Source organism: Aotus nancymaae, unplaced genomic scaffold (assembly GCF_030222135.1).
Source record: "Aotus nancymaae isolate 86718 unplaced genomic scaffold, 86718_ANA_hifiasm-v0.15.2.pri h1tg000067l, whole genome shotgun sequence".
In the NCBI taxonomy this organism is placed as follows: Eukaryota; Metazoa; Chordata; class Mammalia; order Primates; family Aotidae; genus Aotus; species Aotus nancymaae.
The window spans coordinates 21,597,247-21,615,749 of NW_026988482.1; the positions used below are offsets into that span (position 1 = coordinate 21,597,247).

General features: G+C 42.6%; 1 protein-coding gene and 1 long non-coding RNA gene across 7 annotated transcripts in view; one reads left to right on the forward strand and one right to left on the reverse strand.

Moving 5' to 3' along the window:
- LOC105707521 (uncharacterized) overlaps positions 1-1,996 on the reverse strand; it is a 61,627-nt gene extending 59,631 nt beyond the window's left edge. Inside the window, exon 1 of one of the 2 annotated variants that reach the window (XR_010338976.1) lies at positions 1,642-1,996. This is a non-coding gene — a long non-coding RNA (uncharacterized LOC105707521). The remainder of the gene's footprint in view (positions 1-1,641) is intronic. The other variant, XR_002479477.2, reaches the window with a different exon arrangement.
- Positions 1,997-2,130: 134 nt separating this feature from the next.
- SETD2 (SET domain containing 2, histone lysine methyltransferase) overlaps positions 2,131-18,503 on the forward strand; it is a 154,499-nt gene continuing 138,126 nt past the window's right edge. For 3 of the 5 annotated variants that reach the window (XR_010338978.1, XR_010338979.1, XM_064367010.1), the window contains exon 1: positions 2,276-2,376. Coding sequence is in view for 2 of the 5 variants with exons in the window: in XM_064367010.1 (XP_064223080.1) it covers positions 2,306-2,376 (71 nt within the window). In the remaining 3 variants the exon portion in view is untranslated. Of the gene's footprint in view, positions 2,377-18,503 lie in introns of all 5 variants that reach the window. The other 2 variants (XR_010338977.1, XM_064367008.1) reach the window with 1 other exon arrangement.

The window sequence follows — 18,503 nt, forward strand, 5'->3', positions numbered from 1 at the left end:
AACCTGCACCTGATTGCTTTTTTCTCATTCACCTCAGCTTAGGTCCTTACCACCTCACACTTACATTGTTTCAACCACCTCCATCAAAAATTGCCCTTTCCTGCCTGTCCAAGGTCAAGTGGCTCCCAATTAATTGCCTATGTGGCATCTAAGGTACAGTGCCTCAATCTATTCTTTCAAAGCCCAAAAGATAACACTTACTGGGCACTTATTCAATGAGAGGCACTGTGGAAGCATGTTCACAACATTCTCTGTGTAGTGGCTAATACTCCATTTACAGATGAGGCACAGGAAGCATGAGAAGCAAGCATGGCCAATGTCACAGGGCTAGAAAGTGTCTGGTACACAATGCCAGGTAGAGTTAGTTCTTAACCTCTTCATTATCATGGCTGAAGAATGCTGACATTTACTGAAAGTTTAAGGCTTTAACAAATAGTTCATTTAATCCTTACAACAGTGAGAAGACCAGTCGACAGCAATATTCTCATTTTATAATAAGAAAAACCACAGGGAAATTAGTAACACAGTGTGTAAAGAAACGGCCTTGGGAGATTCGAACCTAGGGAGTCAGATGGACCCTGGACTTCCATGCTCACCCTAAAGGTACCGAAAAAAAATAATAATAATAATAATAATCCCTAAATGAAAAACGATGATTATAAAACACTAATAGACACTGTATCCTACATACATGAAAAGGCTATTTTAAAAAGTTAGCCACTGAAGGATATTTATTCTCTCATATTACATTTCAGTTTTTTTTGTTGTTGTTTTCTTTTTTTGAGATGGAGTCTCACTCCGTCACCCGGGCTGGAGTGCAACCTCCACTTCCCGGGTTGAAGCGATTCGCCTGCCTCAGCCTCCCGCATAGCTGGGATTACAGGCGCGTGCCACCATGCCCTGTATATTTTTAGCAGAGACAGGGTTTCACCATGTTGGCCAGGCTGGTCTAGAACTCCTGATCTCAGGTGATCTGCTCGCCTTGGCCTCCCAAAGCGCTGGAATTACAGGCGTGAGCCACCGCTCCCGTCCCACGTTTCAGTTTTTAACCACCGTTTCTCAACTGGAAGACACATCCTTTCATCCAATTGCTGGTAAAATCCGATTCAAAATTCTAGTGAAAACAACAACAATACACAAAAAACGCTAACCCTATGAACCCCCAATTTCAAAATGATCTATCGCCAAAAACTCTTCAGCGTCCGGGAAGTTTAGCTATTGGATTTATGCGTTCCTGTCTCTTCTTCCAAAAATAACTAACAACTCGTAGCTCTTTCAAGTTATCCTACTTAATCTCATCTTGTCATTTCTGTAGGAAAGTGATTAATACCCCTTTTTAATGACATTGCCTGTAAGGCCCCAAGAGCAACACAAAAGACGGGAGCTGCAGCCTTGGAGACTTTGGGTCGGGGCAGAACGCCGCACTGAGGTGGAGGGAGCCCCGAGGGCACAGCAGGCGGGAGGGCGGAGGGCGCGGCCGGGAGCGAGCTCGGCTTTCGAGCAATCTCCCGCCTCGCTGCGCTTCCATGCTTGCTAAAGGGTCGAGATGAAGAGGCAAGGGGAAGAGAGGGCGAGAAGGAAAAATATAAAAGAGAGGGGCGAGTGGGGCGGGAGTCCCGGGAACAGCAGCGGCCGCGTTACCTCAGAGCCCAGAGACCTGGGGGAGGGGCCCTCGGCGCTGCAACGGACTCCAGGGCTCCCGGCTGGCAGGTCCTGCAGGGCCGCGGAGCGAGAATGCTGATGTCTTGGCAGGCACGGGGAGTTCTCCCGATGTCTTCTGCTGTTTCTCAGTCGCCTGTTGAGACACCGTAGCGGGCCGGGTCACGCTAACGCCGACCGCCAGGCCAGGCGGGCCGAGGGAGGGATCGGGATCGCGGTGCCACCTCTCCAGGTCCGGTCCGGCCCACATCACTGGGGCCCGGGGTTTATTGTTCCGGAGAGCCACAGACTGGGTCGGTCCGGGCCCGCCGGGCAGTGTTCCGCTCCGCCCGCCTGAGCCTGGGGTCAAGCCAGCAGCAGCTGCAGGCACACCGACTGGCGGCGGATCGGGGGCCCGTGTGTGTCTCTTTAAGGGGCCGGGCCTACGAAGCTAAGGGGCGGGTGGGGTGTGCGTCGCTCCCGGTGAGAGGGAGAGAGCGGCTGGCGGGCGTCCGAGGGAGGGAGGGAGGGAGCTACGAGCAAGCTAGCGACGCGGGCCGCCCCTGCCGCCGCCGCCGCGGTCGGACCTGCGGCCTCCTCCCGTCCCCTCCCCCGCGTCGCCCTGCCGCGGGGAGGGGGCTCGCGTCGCCGCCTCCAGCCGCTCCCGATGAAGCAGCTGCAGCCGCAGCCACCTCCGAAGATGGGGGATTTCTACGACCCGGAGCATCCGACCCCTGAGTAAGTATCAGCTCCGCGGCTCCCCGCTGCTGTTGGCCGCTTCTGCCTCAGTCAGGGGCGGCGCGTCCTGACGGGTGGCGGCCCGGGCCGGCGCGAGGAGTAACGGGCCCGCGGCGGCCTCGCGCGGTCGGTATCGGGAGCAGGCCTGCGCCGCCACTTCGGGCCGCCTGGCCGGGGCCGTAGCAGGCCCGCCGTTGGGCCCGGCGTTGGCGCCGCTGCTCGCGTCGCCTCGGCGGTTGGGCCCAGCCTGTGGGGGAGGGGCGACCACGGTCCTCAGGGCTGCTGCCGTGTCCGCACCGACGCGGCCAGCCGGGGGCTCGTAGGTCCTTGCGGGTTCCTCGCGGCTTGCCTGGGCCCCGCTGTTAGTCAAGGGGAAGAGTCGGAGATGCTGCCGGTGCCAGGCCCGACAAGAGGGCGCCGGCGAGGGTAGGCCGCGAATCCCCGGGCTCGGGTGGAAGCTCGACCCGTCGCTCGACCTCCCCGCGACGGCGGCGGCTCGGACCGGAAGGGCCTAGCGCGGGTCGCCTTGCCCCGGGGCCGTGGAGGGGCCCGCGCTGCACTCCTGAGTTTGATTTTTCTTCCTGGGAACTCGATCCTAGCCTCGCAGTGCTTCTGGCTTCACATTCTGCACCTTTGGCACTTGGGTTTTGTAATGGCGAGGTTTGTGTGGTCCCGTTGTTGAGGTGACACCGGGTTTGTTTTTCCACCTGAAAATGAAAGCCGCCTGAGGGACATACATTTTCTTGCAGATTGTGAGATTTTTACACTTTCGGACACGATTTTCTTGGTAACAGGAACCTCTTACCCTAAACGGATGACTTTCTATTTCTTGTGAAGACTTGGTTAAAAACCAAGAATCGTTTGAGGATTCTCTAAAGAAGACAATCTTCTGGAAAACCGAAACACAGTTTTGCCCAACAGTAATTTTTCAGTCTAGGACACCTTTACATTTCTCTTGAGGTCTGGATCTGCTGTATCTGCTACCACAGAAAGCCTGGAGTCACTTCTTTCCCTGCACCCTCACGAGACCATTGTTTTGAAAAGCCATTCTTAAACTCCATTTGCTGGTGTTGAAGTCTAGACCTAGGAATATACTATTCATTTCAAACTTAACGATTGATAGGGGTTTCAAATGAAACTGTCAAACTTTTATGACCAGTATGATTCCAAGAGCTTTGCTGTTTTGACACAGTTTACCTTATGTTTCCTGTGGCTCGTTTTTGAATCCCTTGCCACATCTTTTCACCTTGGGCCAGAAATGTCTGTATCTTATTTGATAGTTCTTAGTTTGGATCGCAACATAAACTGATTCTGTTGAGGTGTTGGTCATTTCTGCACAAAAAGAGAAATCATTATTTTGCTTTTCTAAAATAAAAACCGACTCTTACTTGCAATAGTAATTTAACATGGCATTTTCCTTTCATGGGCTCTTGGCCATTGGTTAACCTTACCTTAATTAGATTGGTCTTTTTGTTTTGCTATTGGCAGGATCAGTTAGGTAACATTGTTTTGATTTACTGCACAATCAGGCCAATTACAAAGCTCATGTTACAGGTTTTTAGTTTGAAAACCTTCAAAAAAAAAATAAATTTTGTGTCACGATCCAATAAATGCTTATTGAGCGCTTGCCCTGTACCAAGTAACGTGCTAACCCCAGAACAGGCCAAGTGCCTGCTTTCACTTCCTGTTACCAGGTTGTTTGGTGAAGTCCAGAAGCTTTCAGGATCACATCCTTACACTTCTTGGGGCAAAACAATTTTTCATAATATATGGGAAAATGGACTCAGTGCACCTTTGATAGACATGAGTGGGGAAGGAATCGAGAATGTTTCATGGTTTTACATAATGTTTTGGAGTTTTTATTTTTATTGCTTTGATGTAGAAATTCACTGCTTTGGATTTCTAACAGTGGTTATTTATATATTTTTAAATTCTTGTGTATTTTTTCCTTCTTTTTTTTAGAGACAGGGTCCCGCTCTGTCACCTAGGCTGGAGTGCAGTTGTGTCATTATAGCTCATTGCATCCTTGAACCTCTGGGCTTAAGCAGTCTTCCTGCCTCAGCCTCCTGGGTTGGGACTACAGGCATGTGTCACCACACCTGGCTAATTAAAAAAAAAAAACGATTACGTTGCTCAGACTGGTTTTGAACTTCTGGCCTCAAATGAGCCTCCTGCCTTGGCCTCCCAAAGTGCTGGGATTGCATTCATGAGCCATCGTGCCAGGCCTCTTCTTGTGTGTTAACCTGTATGGAGTAGATAAAAAATTGTACCTTTTTTTTTTCTTCATAATACTATAAGGACTGGAGGGGTATTGTGGTAGCTATCCTGAGTAATACCACCTGTTTTGCAGATGAAGCAAATGAAGCCTAGAGAAGTGAAGTGACAGCAAACCCTTGAGATAGTAAGCAACTTAGTGTTTATAATGCTGGAGAGAGGAGAGAGAAAGGCAGTATAGGGTTTAAAAAACATGAATTTCGGAGTCCGTCCTGGATTTGAACACTATTTTAATCTTGGACAGGTGACTTCATTTCTCTGAACTTTGGTTTTCTCATCTTTTATATGGGTATCATAATGATAATTACTAGGGCTTTTGGGGAGGATTCAATGAGATAATGCATCAAGAGCACTTGGTACAGAATGTGGCCTGTGCTTCTAGCTGGGGTCATCAGGGAAAATGCAAAAGGTAGGATTTAAGTTGAGCATGAAAAGATTAGATGGGCAACATGGCTCAGGGGAGGAATGACCAATTACCCTTGTTAGACTTTGTATGGTTTGAAATGGTGCTTAGACATATGAAGAAATTGAGGCAAAAAATACAAATTCAGTTTGACTGTAGTAACACTTAGCATCTGATGTTCTGGGTTTGTCTTGTACTCATGCTTTTAATTAGACACAGCTGCAAGATGGCTTTTTTTTTTTCCCCAGCAGCATAGAGGACATTGTGTTTCAGGTGAAAATGGCTGTAATCACTTGAGTATCTGTGCAATTGGTGTCCATTATGTGGTAGCCCCAGGGACAGGTGTTGAGGACACAGCAAAGTAGATCCAGTTAGAGTCTTCAAGGAACTCTTCTAATGAGGGAGATAGGCAAATACCTTACAGTGGTAGAGGTACAGTTCTTTGACATATGCATGTCCATTGTATGCCAAATGTAGGCACACTAGGGGCATTTGGTGTGCTCAAAATTTTGCCTTTGTGGAGTTTACATTCTAATGAGGGGTGATAATAAATGATACAGAATGTTCTGGCCCAGTGGGGTGGTTCACACCTGTAATCCCAGCACTTTGGGAGGCCGAGGTGGGTGGATCACCTGAGGTCAGTAGTTGGAGACCAGCCTGGCCAACATGGTAAAACCCCATCTCTATTTAAAAAAAAAAAAACAAAAAGCTGGGTGTGGTGGCAGGCACCTGTAATCCCAGCTACTCGGGAGGCTGAGGCGGGAGAATTGCTTGAACCTGGGAGACGGAGGTTATGGTAAGCTGAGATGGTGCCACTGCACTCCAGCCTGGGCGACAGAAGGAGATTCCGTCTAAAAAAATAATAATAAAAAATAATGTAGAATGTTGAAAGTAAGTGCTTTAGAAAGTGGAGTAGAGTAAGGGGAATTTGGAATTGTTGAGGAAGAGGTTACAATTTGAAGTGAGGTATACTGGGTGAGTATCCTTGAGAGAGTGATATTTAGGCAAAGATTTAAAGGAGAAGTCGCCATGTTAATATCTGAAAAGCATTTCAAGCAGAGGGAATAGTTTCAAGGTGTTGAGGCAAACCTGTGAATTCTGCCCATTATGACTAGAATGGAATGACCATGAAAGTGCAATAGTAAATTGGGTTAGGGTGAGATGGGGTTTAAGCTTTTATACAGTCTTGGAGAGCCATTCTAAGGACTTTGCCAGGAGTTTTGAACATAAGAGTGATATAGTCTGCTTTCAGTTTCAAAGGATCACTCGAATTGCAAATTCGAAGCCTGGAGACTTGTAAGGAAGCTAGTAATCCAGAAAAGAGATGCTGGTACCAAGATGGTAATGTAAGAGTAGTGAGAAATGGATGGATATTGGATATATTTTGAAGATAGAACTAATATAATTTGTTGGCATGACATGTGAGAGAGGAACCAAGGATGATTCCAGGGTTTCTGGTCTGAGCAGTTAGAAAGTTGTCATCAACAAAGACAGTAATGACTGAAAGGAGCAAGTTTGGGGACTAGATTAGGAGGAGTTCAATTTTAGGCATGGTAAGTTTGAGATTGACTATTAGACATTTGAGTTGAGTTGATAATCCAAGTCTGAAGTTCAGGGGAAAAGTCTGGAATGGAGATAAATTTTGTTGTCATCAGTTTAGGTAGTATTCAAGCCATGAAGCTGGATGAGATTACCAGGGAATCCTTGATAGAAAGAAAGAAGGGCCAAGGATTGGTATATATATATATATTTAAAGATGGAATCTCACTATGTTGCCCAGGCTGGTCTTCAGCTCCTGGGCCCAAGCAGTTCTCCCACCTCAGCCTCCTAAGTACCTGGGACTATAGATGTGTACCACCACCTTTGACTTGATTGTTTTTTTAAATGCCTGTGTTAAGAGGATTGTTTTTAGTGTGCAGTTTGAGGTTTTAACATGGATGGCATCTATAAACTTGGGAAAATTACCTCTTCAGTAACCTCTGACTAGAAGTTAGCAATTTCTTTCAATTACTAATGTAAACAACAAACTACAATAGTATTAACTGTGATTTGTGTATAAATCAGTTATTTTTAAATAAAATATGCAGTTGACTCTTCATCAACATGGGAGTTAGAGGTACCAATCTGCAACACAGTAAAAAATGTGCATATAACTTTTGTCCCCCTCAAAACTTAACTGCTACTAAGTTACTGTTGAGTTTACTGAGAACATAGTCTATTAACACATATTTTGTTGTAAGTTATGGGTATTATATACTGTATTCTTATAAGAAAGTAAGCTAGAGAAAAGAAAATGTTATTAAGAAAATCATAAGGAAGTGAAAATATATTACTCATTAAGTGGAAGTGGATCATCATAAAGGTCTTCATCCTTGTCTTCACATTGAGTAGGCTGAGGAGGAAGAAGGGGAGGGGTTTTAGTCTTGCTCTCTTGGGTGACAGAGGTGAAGGAGGTAGAACTGGAGGCCAGCACAAGCTGTGTAACTTTTATTGAAAAAAAAAAAAAAATCTGTGTATAAGTGGACCTGCACAGTTCCAACCCATGTTGTTCAAAGGCAAATTGTATTGTGGTTTTCGTAGAATCTTGAAATATGTTCATTACATCAAAATCCACTAGATTGAAAATCACATATATATTACTAAACAGTATGACGCATTGGTTTGTTCCCTCAGTATAACTGGCTTCCTTTACAATCACATATGTATTTTATCTTTTGCATTAACAAATATTAGACTAAGAAGGAGTCCACACGCTTCATTAGATTGCCAAAATGGTACAAGCCACAAAAAAAGTTAAATCCCTGGGCTCTGGAGATAGAACTCCTGGTTTAGAATCTCATCTCTTTTACTTAATTGCTTTGTGAAACTAGGCAAGTTTCTTAATTACTCCTTACCTATAAAGTGGGGATCATGGTAGTATCATCTGCAAAGGGTTTTATGAGAATTTAAGAATTAGGGCAGTGTTAGTTCTTTCTTGTTTTTTTGAGATGGAGTTCAGCTTTTGTTGCCCAGGCTAGAGTACAATGGTGCAATCTCCGCTCACTGCAACCTCCACCTCGTGGGTTCAAGAGATTCTCCTGCCTCAGCCTCCCCCTCCATACAAAATTAGCCAGGTATGCGGCACCACACCTGGCTAATTTTATGTTTTTAGTAGAGACGGGGTTTCTCCATGGTGGTCAGGCTGGTCTCGAACTCCTGATCTCAGGTGATCCACCTGCCTTGGCCTCCCAAAGTGCTGGGATTACAGACGTGAGCTACTGCTCCCGGCCACATCTTCTGTTATTAGTATTGAATGGAAAGAGTTGGCTAGAAAGAACGGTACTTACAAGGCACCATAATGTGAAAGTATGGCGAATTTGGTCAAAGGAAAGTTTAATTGGGAAAAAATATTTCAGCATGTTCAAATGAGATATAAAACAGGATAGTCAAATTCTCTATTTTTTATTTTCAGGGACTTGTTCTGTTGTCCAGGTTAGAGTGCAGTGGCACTATTGTAGCTCATTGTAACTGAACTCCTGGGCTCAAGCGATCCTCCCACCTTAGCCTCCCAAGTATCTAGGACTGCAAGTGCTTACCACCACTCCTGGTTAATTTTTTTGTTTTGACAGGGTTTCACTCTGTTGCCCAGAGCAAAGAGTGCAGGCTGGAGTACAGTGATGTGATAATGGCTCACGGCAGCCTCGACTTCTCAGGCTCAGGTGATTCTCCCACCTCAGCCTCCTGAGTAGTGGGGACTTTGGGCACACACCACCATGCCCAGCTAATTTTGTTTATTTGTAGAGTTGGGGTTTCAGCATGTTGCCCAGGCTGGTCTCAAACTCCTGAGCTCAAGTCATCTGCCTGCATCGGTTTCCCAGAGTGCTGGGATTATAGGTGTGAGCCACTGCACCTGGCCTGGCTAATTTTTTGTTTTTTGTAGAGACAGGGTTTTGCTAGGTTGCCCAGGCTGGTCTCAAACTCCTGGCCTCAGCCTCCCAAAGTGCTGGGATTACAGGGGTGAGCCACCGTGCCCAGCAAGTCAGATTTTCATAATTCATGTTAGAATGGAGAGGATAGAGATACCTTAGGAAGCCAGCTGAGAGAAAGTATCATGATGTGCTTACCAGATTTCATATATGATCTGGACCTTTACTAGGTTTATAACCAGTTGAATCAGAATTTTTCTGGTAAGAGAAAGATAGCTTTGTAGTGATGGAGGTATGGTACTACAGGCCAGGTTACCTTCTGTGGGCTACTGGGGTACACAGGAGGCTAATATAGTAATTGGAGAGTTTGCTGGTAAGTATGGAAAGCCTGTTGATCTATCCTAGTCCTTAGGCTAGGGTACACCTCTTTAATATTCATGTCCCTCTTTGCCATTTGCTTTTGCTACATTTTAGGCATACGATTCTCCTTTTATTGACACATTATGTCTTTAGAAAAGTATCAAGCAACACAATTGTTGATACAATTGTGTTTTCCTAAGAATTGACTCCAGTTGCCAAGCCATATTTTATACATACAGGATTATCAGTCCATACTTTCCTAGTTTCCTTAGCAGCACTTTGGTGTTCCCAGATCTTTTTAGCCATTTTTCACTGTAGTGAGTCATTGATTTCATTTATTCACTTTAAAAAAATTGAAATACATTACAATTCTTTCTTTTTTTTGAGATGAAATTTTGCTCTTGTTACCCAGACTGGAGTGCAATGGTGCGATCTCGGCTCGCTGCAACCTCCGCCTCCCGGGTTCAAGTGATTCTTCTGCCTCAGCCTCCCGAGTAGCTGGGATTACAGGCATGTACCACCACGCCTGGCTAATTTTGTATTTTTATTTTTTAATATTTATTTATTTTTTATTTGCTTCCAAACCTGACAATAATTTTGTATTTTTAGTAGAGATGAGATTTCTCCATATTGATCAGGCTGGTCTTGAACTCCCAACCTCAGATGATCCACCTGCCTTGGCCTCCCAGAGTGCTGGGATTATAGGCGTGAGCCACTGTGCCCGGCCACATTACAATTCTGAAATACATATTTGTAATAAATTTTCTCAACTCTAATATTCATTATTGTTCTATGAGCATTGTCAGGTTTTGGAGGGAAGCAGGATGGCAAAAGATGGCCAGCCTGTGTTTGAGGATCAAAAGTTGACCAGCTTTTCTGTCCATAAATCTTCTACCACGTGACTCTGCTGGAACCTCTCTCAACCTATTCTGGTTAAGAGGCTCCTCAATTTGCTAATTGTTCTTTGCTCAGTTTCTTAAAAATGTTGACTAGCTTCATTTCTGTTAATTCTTCCAAGAGTACTGTAGAGTACTTGATTTTGTAATACACTAAAAACTATTATTGTAAAACCCTGAAAGAGAGTTCATATTAGAAACTAAGCCATTTATACCTAAGTCACTGAAAATCAGGTTTAGAATGTTTTCCTGAGAGAGTCACTCTTTGAAAGAAGAAACAAAAACAAAAACATTTTGTGTGTGTGAGACACAAGGGTCTCTCTCTGTCACCCTGGCTGAAGTGCAGTGGCACAATCCTGGCTTACTGCAACCTCTGCCTCTGAGGTTCAAGTGATCCTCCCACCTCAGTCTCCTACATAGCTAGGACTATAGGCTCATGGTGCCACACCCAGCTAATTTTTGTATTTTTTGTAGAGATGGGGTTTGCCATGCTGCCCTGGCCGGTTTCTTGACCTCAGGTGATCCACCCACCTCGGTCTCCCAAAGTGCTGGGATTACAGGTGTGAGCCACTGTGCCTGGCAAAAAACACTTCTTATTTTCAAAAAATTTTAAACTTTCAGGGAAGTTGTAAGAATAGCACAATGAATTCCCATAATGTACTTTTAACCTAGATTAACCAGTAATTGGAATTTTGCCACATTTGTATTACCTTTCTATATTTAAAAATGTTTTGTTTACTTTTGGCTGAACCTTTTGAGAGTAAATTGCAGGCACCTGATCTCTTTCCTAAATATTTCATAGTATTACCTAAGAACAAGCATTTTCTTAGATGATCAATATATGGTAATCAAATTCAGACAATTTAACATTTGTAATCCTACTATTTTTGATATATAATTTATACATTTTGCCAGTTGTCCCAAAGGTGTCTTCTTTTTTCATAATATTATACATTGCATTTAATTGTTATGTCTATTAGTCTTTTTTTTTTTCAATCTCTGAGGATAACTTTAAATTTAAGCTTTGGACGTACTTTTACTATTACTATGTAATAACCATAAATGTGATATTTTAAAAACAATATCAAGGTCTGAAAGTATGTTTAAAATGTTTCGTTTTTTAAATTACCACCACAACAAATGATTATTGCAGAAGGGTCAGATAATATAAATGTTTATAGAAGAAAAAGTAAAAATATTCCTTGAACCTATCTTCCCTGCTCCACCTCTCCAAATACCACATCCAAGAACTTAGTGTATTTTCAGGATCTTTTCCTTTTGTTTGGTTTTTATATTTTTACAAAAGTGGAGTCATATTTTTCTGCCTTTTTCCTACATTCTTTATTATCTGTTTGTTTCCATTTACATACAAGATGTGCATATCTTTTAAACAGTTGAACAATATTCTATAATATGGATGTACCATATTTTATTTTCTTAAGATGTCTGGTTATTATGTTAGGCAGTTTAAAAGAGCCTTAGGACATATTGTGCTATGTGAAAGGTGTCTCTTTCCAAATGTATTTCTCCAAAGAGTAAGTTTTTCTGGTCATGATGGTGTTTGGGGGATTTTGTTTAGAGTTTTTTTTTTTTTTTTTAATCCCATACTTATTTCTATTTGTTTATGATTCTGATGGATTGAACAGATAATTTTTATTCCCATCCTACTTTGATTAGTTACTTGTTTGTTTTAAAAACAAAACTGAAGGCATTTAAGTGGGATCTCTTTTTTTTTGGATCAGTACCTCCCTTGTCACCTAGGCTGTAATGCAGTGGTATGATCCCAACTCACTGTAGCCTTGAGCTCTTGGGCTCAAGCAATCCTCCCACCTCAGCCTCCCAAGTAGCTGAGACAACAGGCATGCACCACCACACCTAGATAATTTTAAAAAATTTTTTTCTGTAGAGACAGGGGCCTTTTATGATGCATAAGTTGGTCTCAAACTCCTGGCCTCAAGTAATCCTCCCACCTTGGCCTCCCAAAGCACTGGAATTACAGTGCTGGGCACCCCTGTGCCTGACCTTAAGTGAGAAGTCTCTTGAAAATGGTTGGTTTGAGGCAGGCCAACAGAGCTAAGACAAGATTTGATAGGTCTGTTGTTGTTGTTATTGTTGTTGTTTCCATAGTGGGACTTAGACAGTATTTGGAAGTCTACTCTCATGAATTCAAATGAGAGGCAATTGCTTTGTATAATTTGTGGTTAATTACATTGTGTAATTTTTGGTTAATAAAAATTGTGTAACAAAATTTTGTAATTGAGTCTCTTAGCTTTGGAATTCATGTAAATGTACTTTGTTTAATTTGGTAGTCTTCTTGTTTTGTTTTTCTTTGGAGACGGAGTCTTGCTCTGTTGTCCAGGCTGGAGTGCAGTGGCACAATCTTGGCTCACTGCAACTTCTGCCTCCTGGGTTCAAGCGATTCTCCTGCCCCAGCCTCCCCGATAGCGAGGACTCTAGGCGCCCGCCACCATGCTCAGCTAATTTTTGTATTTTTAGTAGAGATGGGGTTGTACCATGTTGGCCAGGATAGTCTCTATCTCTTGACCTCGTGATCTGTCCGCCTCGGCCTCCCAAAATGCAGAGATTACAAGTGTGAGCCACCATACCCAGCCATCTTTTAGTTTTAAAATTTTTTTTTTTGAGACAGAATCTGGCTCTGTCGCCCAGGCTGGAGTGCAGTGGCGCCATCTTGGCTCACTGCAACCTCTGCCTCCTTGGTTCAATCGATTTTCTTGCCTCAGCCTCCTGAGTAGCTGGGATTATAGGTGCCCGCCACCACGTCTGGCCAGTTTTTGTATTATTTTTTATTTTTTGAGATGGAGTTTCGCTCTTGTTACCCAGGCTGGAGTGCAACGGCGCGATCTCGGCTCACCGCGACCTCCGCCTCCTGGGTTCAGGCAATTCTCCTGCCTCAGCCTCCTGAGTAGCTGGGATTACAGGCACGCACCACCGTGCCCAGCTAATTTTTTGTGTTTTTAGTAGAGACGGGGCTTCACCGTGTTGACCAGGATGGTCTCGATCTCTTGACCTTGTGATCCACCCGCCTCGGCTTCCCAAAGTGCTAGGATTACAGGCTTGAGCCACCGCGCCCGGCCAGTTTTTGTATTTTTAATAGAGACGGGGTTTCACCATGTTGGCCAGGCTGGTCTCAAATTCCTGACCTCGTGATCCACCCGGTTGACCTCCCAAAGTGCTGGGATTACGGTCAAGTGCCACCGGGCCCAGCGTAGTTTTTTAATTTAAAAAATTGGAGACTCACTTCACTCCCCAAGCTGGTCTTGAATTCTTCGTCTCAAGTGATCCTCCTGCCTCAGCTTTTCAAAGTGCTGGGATTACAGGCATGAGCCACCATACCCGTTTTTTGTGTTTTTGGTCAAGCTAATGGTTACTTTTGTCTCTTTTCCAGCTGAGCAAACATATTGTTATTTCAATGGAGGTTTAAGATGGTCTGAATTCCCATAGTTGCTTTTTATTTTAGAATGCTTTTTCTGTCAAATGCTAACATCTTGCAAGTGAAAATATCCTTGGGATGATGTGGGTGTTGATAAGACTGCAGTTGTGTTGGCAGGCTTCTGGGAGGTCTGCTTACTGGGAGCACTACTCTGGGCTTGCAAGAACCTAGGGCTTGCAAGAACCTAGAGCAAGTGGTGGTTTCCAGTTGTAGCTCTTCCTGTGACCCACTTCCCTGCCAAGTGTGGTTGGACCCTTTCTTTGGGGAGGACTGTATTGTAATCAACAGTGTTCGCTTCATGGTTAGCTCTTTGTGAATCCGTGGTCTAACTTACATTTTGAGCTTTTGTCTGATATTTGGCCTCATGATGAATAGCTATTAATTACATACTCTTATTTGAGGAAGCAGACGATGCTAGGTTTAAGGTTTAAATTTTTTATGAGTTTTGTGTGAATGTAAAGTAGAACAAATATTGTTTTTCATAAATTATATTAAATGACTATAAAAACCCTTTCTATAGAAATCCATTTATTCTGGTCTTGAGCACACACAGACTTTTTTTAATTGCCTGGTAAAAATACAACTCTTTCATTAATTTATCAATACTTCATTAGAGTATCAACTCTAAAACATAAGCTACACATTTTATGGTACTGGTTCTGTGCTGAAAATGTAGTTAGAATTATCTGTAGTAAAGAGGCAAATTTCTTTGAGGTACAATAAGACATTTTATTAGAAATAGGTGAAAATCTACAAGTTTGCCTCAAGGTAACCATAATAGGTATATTTTCAAACTTAAGCTTACCATGTCTATAAAGAACAAAAAACTTTTGTCGCTATGGAGTTATTCAGGAAACCAGTTGTCAAAATTATGAAAAGTATGGTATAGTCTTTATGGCAGATTAACCTAGCAGTTAGTGTAAGGAAGTAGTACTACTAACTGATACGAACACCTTGAACACATTGAAACAGTAGTGATTGAATATAAAAAGAATGTTTCGCCAATTATAGTATTGTTCATGTGTATTAGGGAGATAATTAGATTCCCAAGAAATACTTGGTGCTCTTCTTTGACTAGTTACCTTTCTTTCTAAACTTAAAAAAATTTTTTTTGAGACAGTCTCGCTCTGTCTCCCAGGCTGGAGTGCAGTGGCATGATCTTGGTTCACTGCAACCTCTGCCTCCCAGGTTCAAGCAATGCTCCTGCCTTTGCCTCCCGAATAGCTAGGATTGCAGGTACCTGCCACCACATCTGGCTAATTTTTGTATTTTAGTAGAGATAGAGTTTCACTGTGTTGTCCAGGTTAGTCTCGAACTTCTGATTTCAGGTGATCCACCCGCCTTGGCCTCCCGAAATGCTGGGATTACAGGCATAAGCCACTGTGCCCAGTATACTTATCTTTCTTACTAGAGAAGATAATGATGGTGTCAGGATATAAAATTGGGAGCAGGAGTTAGTTTCTGTGATACGACTTTTTTCCGGTTGTATGTATGTGTGCTGCACAATTTTTTGTTAGCTGTGTGTTTTTGTGAAATGTACCAATTGATTAAGCATTTTTATTTTTATCAATGCTATTTTTTATCTAAGTTTTTAAAAAATATGTTTGTATATATGTATTTTTATAATTCTCTACTTTTTAAGATGCTTTGTTTAATTATTAATACAAAATATCAAGAAAGACTAACATTTCATTGAAGCCTGGCTATCTTAGCATTCATCTATTCTCATTAGACCTGTTTCGTTTTGTGGCTAGGACCTAAGGGAGTTTGTAGATCCTCGTATCAGAAAATTCAAGGACCATGATAAATATATTATGCAATATGTTATTTTAATGGAGGAGTCCTGGTAACTAGTAGTTGGGTACATGGTAGTTCATGCTTAGTAAATGTTTGAATTGGCCTGAATTTTTTTTTTTTTTTTTTTTTTTTTTTGAGGTGGAATTTCGCTCCCGTTGCCTAGGCTGGAGTGCAATGGTGTGATCTTGGCTGTCTGCAACCTCCACCTCTCAGGTTCAAGCGATTCTCCTGCTTAGCCTCTAAAGGAGCTGGGATTATAGGTGCCCGCCACCACACCCGGCTGATTTTTGTGTTTTTCGTAGAGATGGCATTTAACCACATTGCCAGGGTGGTCTTGAACTCCTGACTTCAGGTGATCTATCCACCTTGGCCTACTAAAGTGCTGGGATTACAGATATGAGCCACTGCGCCTGGCCTGGCTTGACCTGATTATTTATAATGATCATTATTCTAATTTCTTGATAGAATGAAAGTTCTCTTACCAGCAGCATTGTTAATAATTGCTGACATTTATTATAAGACTTTTTTTTCTTTTTATTAAATATAGGGTTTTTCTCTGTCGCTCAGGCTGAAGTGTAGTGGCACGATCACAGCTCACTGCAGCCTCAACCTCCCAGGCTGAAGAAATCATTTCACTATGCCTGACTAATTTTATTTATTTATTTTTTGTAGTGACAGGGTCTTGAACTCCTCGGCTAAAGCAATCTCCCCACCTTAACCTCCCAAAGTGCTAGGATTACAGGTGTGAGACACCATGTCCCACCAATTACCAGGCATTCTTAAATAACTCTAAGATTAGGATAGAGGTCAGGGAATTGAGTGGCATGTGTTGGGCTGATGGCAGTGACTTGTTGATCAGAGCACTTTTTATGCTTCTGTTGGTATGCTAGACTACTTTTTTCTCCCAGCATTTTCAGTTGTTTTGTACTTGTGTATTTTCCAGGATGGGTAATCCTTAAACTAAGGGTAAACTGCACTTTACCCTTGTTTTGTTGACTTTCTATCCAAATTTCTCAGATCAATAATCTCATTTATATCTTTATGAATATAAGGGGCCAAATGGAAGTAAGGAACCTCAGATGCAATGGTAAATCAAAAGATATTTTTGAGGCTGGATGTGGTGGCTCATGCCTGTAATCCCAGCACTTTGGGAGACCGAGGCTGGCAGATCATGAGGTCAGGACATCGATACCATCCTGGCCAGCATGGTGAAATGCTGTCTGTACTAAAATACAAAAAAAAAAGTAGCCAGGCATGGTAATGCGCGCCTGTAATCCCAGCTACTCGGGATGCTGCGGCAGGGGATGGCTTGAACCAGGGAGGCTGAGTTGCAGTGAGCTGAGATTATGCCACTCCAGCCTGGTGACAGAGCAATATTCCATCTCAAAAAAAAAAAAAAAAAGGATATTTTTTGATATTCCAAAATACACTGAAAAATGATAGAAAATTTGATACTCTAAAAATAGAGGCTTTTGTTCTTCTCTAGGATAGATGATACTCTTTTTATCTAGCTTACAAAAAAATTCAATTTTCTGTCTTAAACTGTATGACGCAATTAAAAATGTTAAATTCTTTTCATTATATCGAGCCTTTTAACCTAACGTTTAGAACAACTAGCTGAGATTGAACTCTTGAACTTTTGACAGTTTATTCAGCTAACATTTGTTGAATGCCAGACTTGTGATAAGGATACAGAAATAAGCACAATGTGCTGTGGCAGGGATACCTCACCAAGACTGGGATGGGGATCAGGTGGGCAATCAGGGAGGGCTGCCTAGAATAATGCTTGTGCTTAGTCTTGAAGAGTAGGACTTAGGCACAAATGGAGTAGGCAGTTGGTAGAGGATGTTCTAGGACCACATTATGGGGAGGATACAGAGAGAGAATTAGCCCTATGCCCATTTCCCCTTCAGTTGTTACCCAGTGTAAATTGCTGAGTGCTATAAGAAGCGTCTAGTGTAGGGAGTCGTTATTACTGTATCTGATAACTCCTCATTTCTGTGGCTCCCAACTTTTTTTCCCTTTAACTTGCTCATTGTGACTTCCATGGTTGTGATTTTAAAAGGGATGGGGAGCTAGTGCCTCTCATTTTACAAAGGGAAGAAAAAGAAGTCCAAAGAAGGTATAGGTTGTGCTCACTAGCTAGTTTAGTGGCATGTCAGAACTTAGGTAGTATTCATTTACCAATTTTTCCAAAACTATAACTTTTTTTTTTTTTTTGAGATGGAATTTCACTTTTTCGCCCAGGCTGGAGTGCAGTGGCATGATCTCGGCTCACTGCAACCTCCGCCTTTTGGTTTTAGGCGATTCTCCTGCCTCAGCCTACCAAGTAGCTGGGATTATAGGCACCCGCCACCACGCCCAGCTAAGTTTTGTATTTTTAGTAGAGACAAGGTTTCACCATGTTGGCCAGGCTGCTCTAGAACTACTGACCTCATGATCCGCCCACCTTGGCCTCCCAAAGTGCTGGGATTACAGGCATGAGCCATTGTACCCAGCCAAAATTAACTTTTTAATGATGTTAAGGAATAACATTTAGAAAAGCTGCCATTCATAAACAACTGGATTTCTGTATTGAGTTACTTGTTTTCCTAAGGGTCTTCAGAATTGACCTTGATGTGCTTATAATTTTTTTTCTTTTTTCTTTATTTATTTTTTTGCACCTTCTGGCAGATGTGCTTATAATTTTTCAATTTGGAGAGTGCAAGTGATTCTGTATTTGAGTTGGTTCTTTCCTTTGACCTTGCAAATATATATGCCAGAGGATTATGTCATTCAGCAAAACATAAGCTGGATATGAGGACCATTCATATCTGACCATTTGTCTCCCCAGGTGCCTTAAATAGTCTGAAATCTTCATTGGAAATGAGCTTAATTCCATATGAAATTCAAGCCTTCATTCACCGTTATTCCATATATTAACGGAGACAAAGAGAACTATGTATGTAGGTAACTTGCCTTTTGTTAAGAGGGGTTTTTTTTTTTAATGCCTTCCTCATATCATGCATTCACAAAAAAGCATTACTGCTTATGCCACTTTT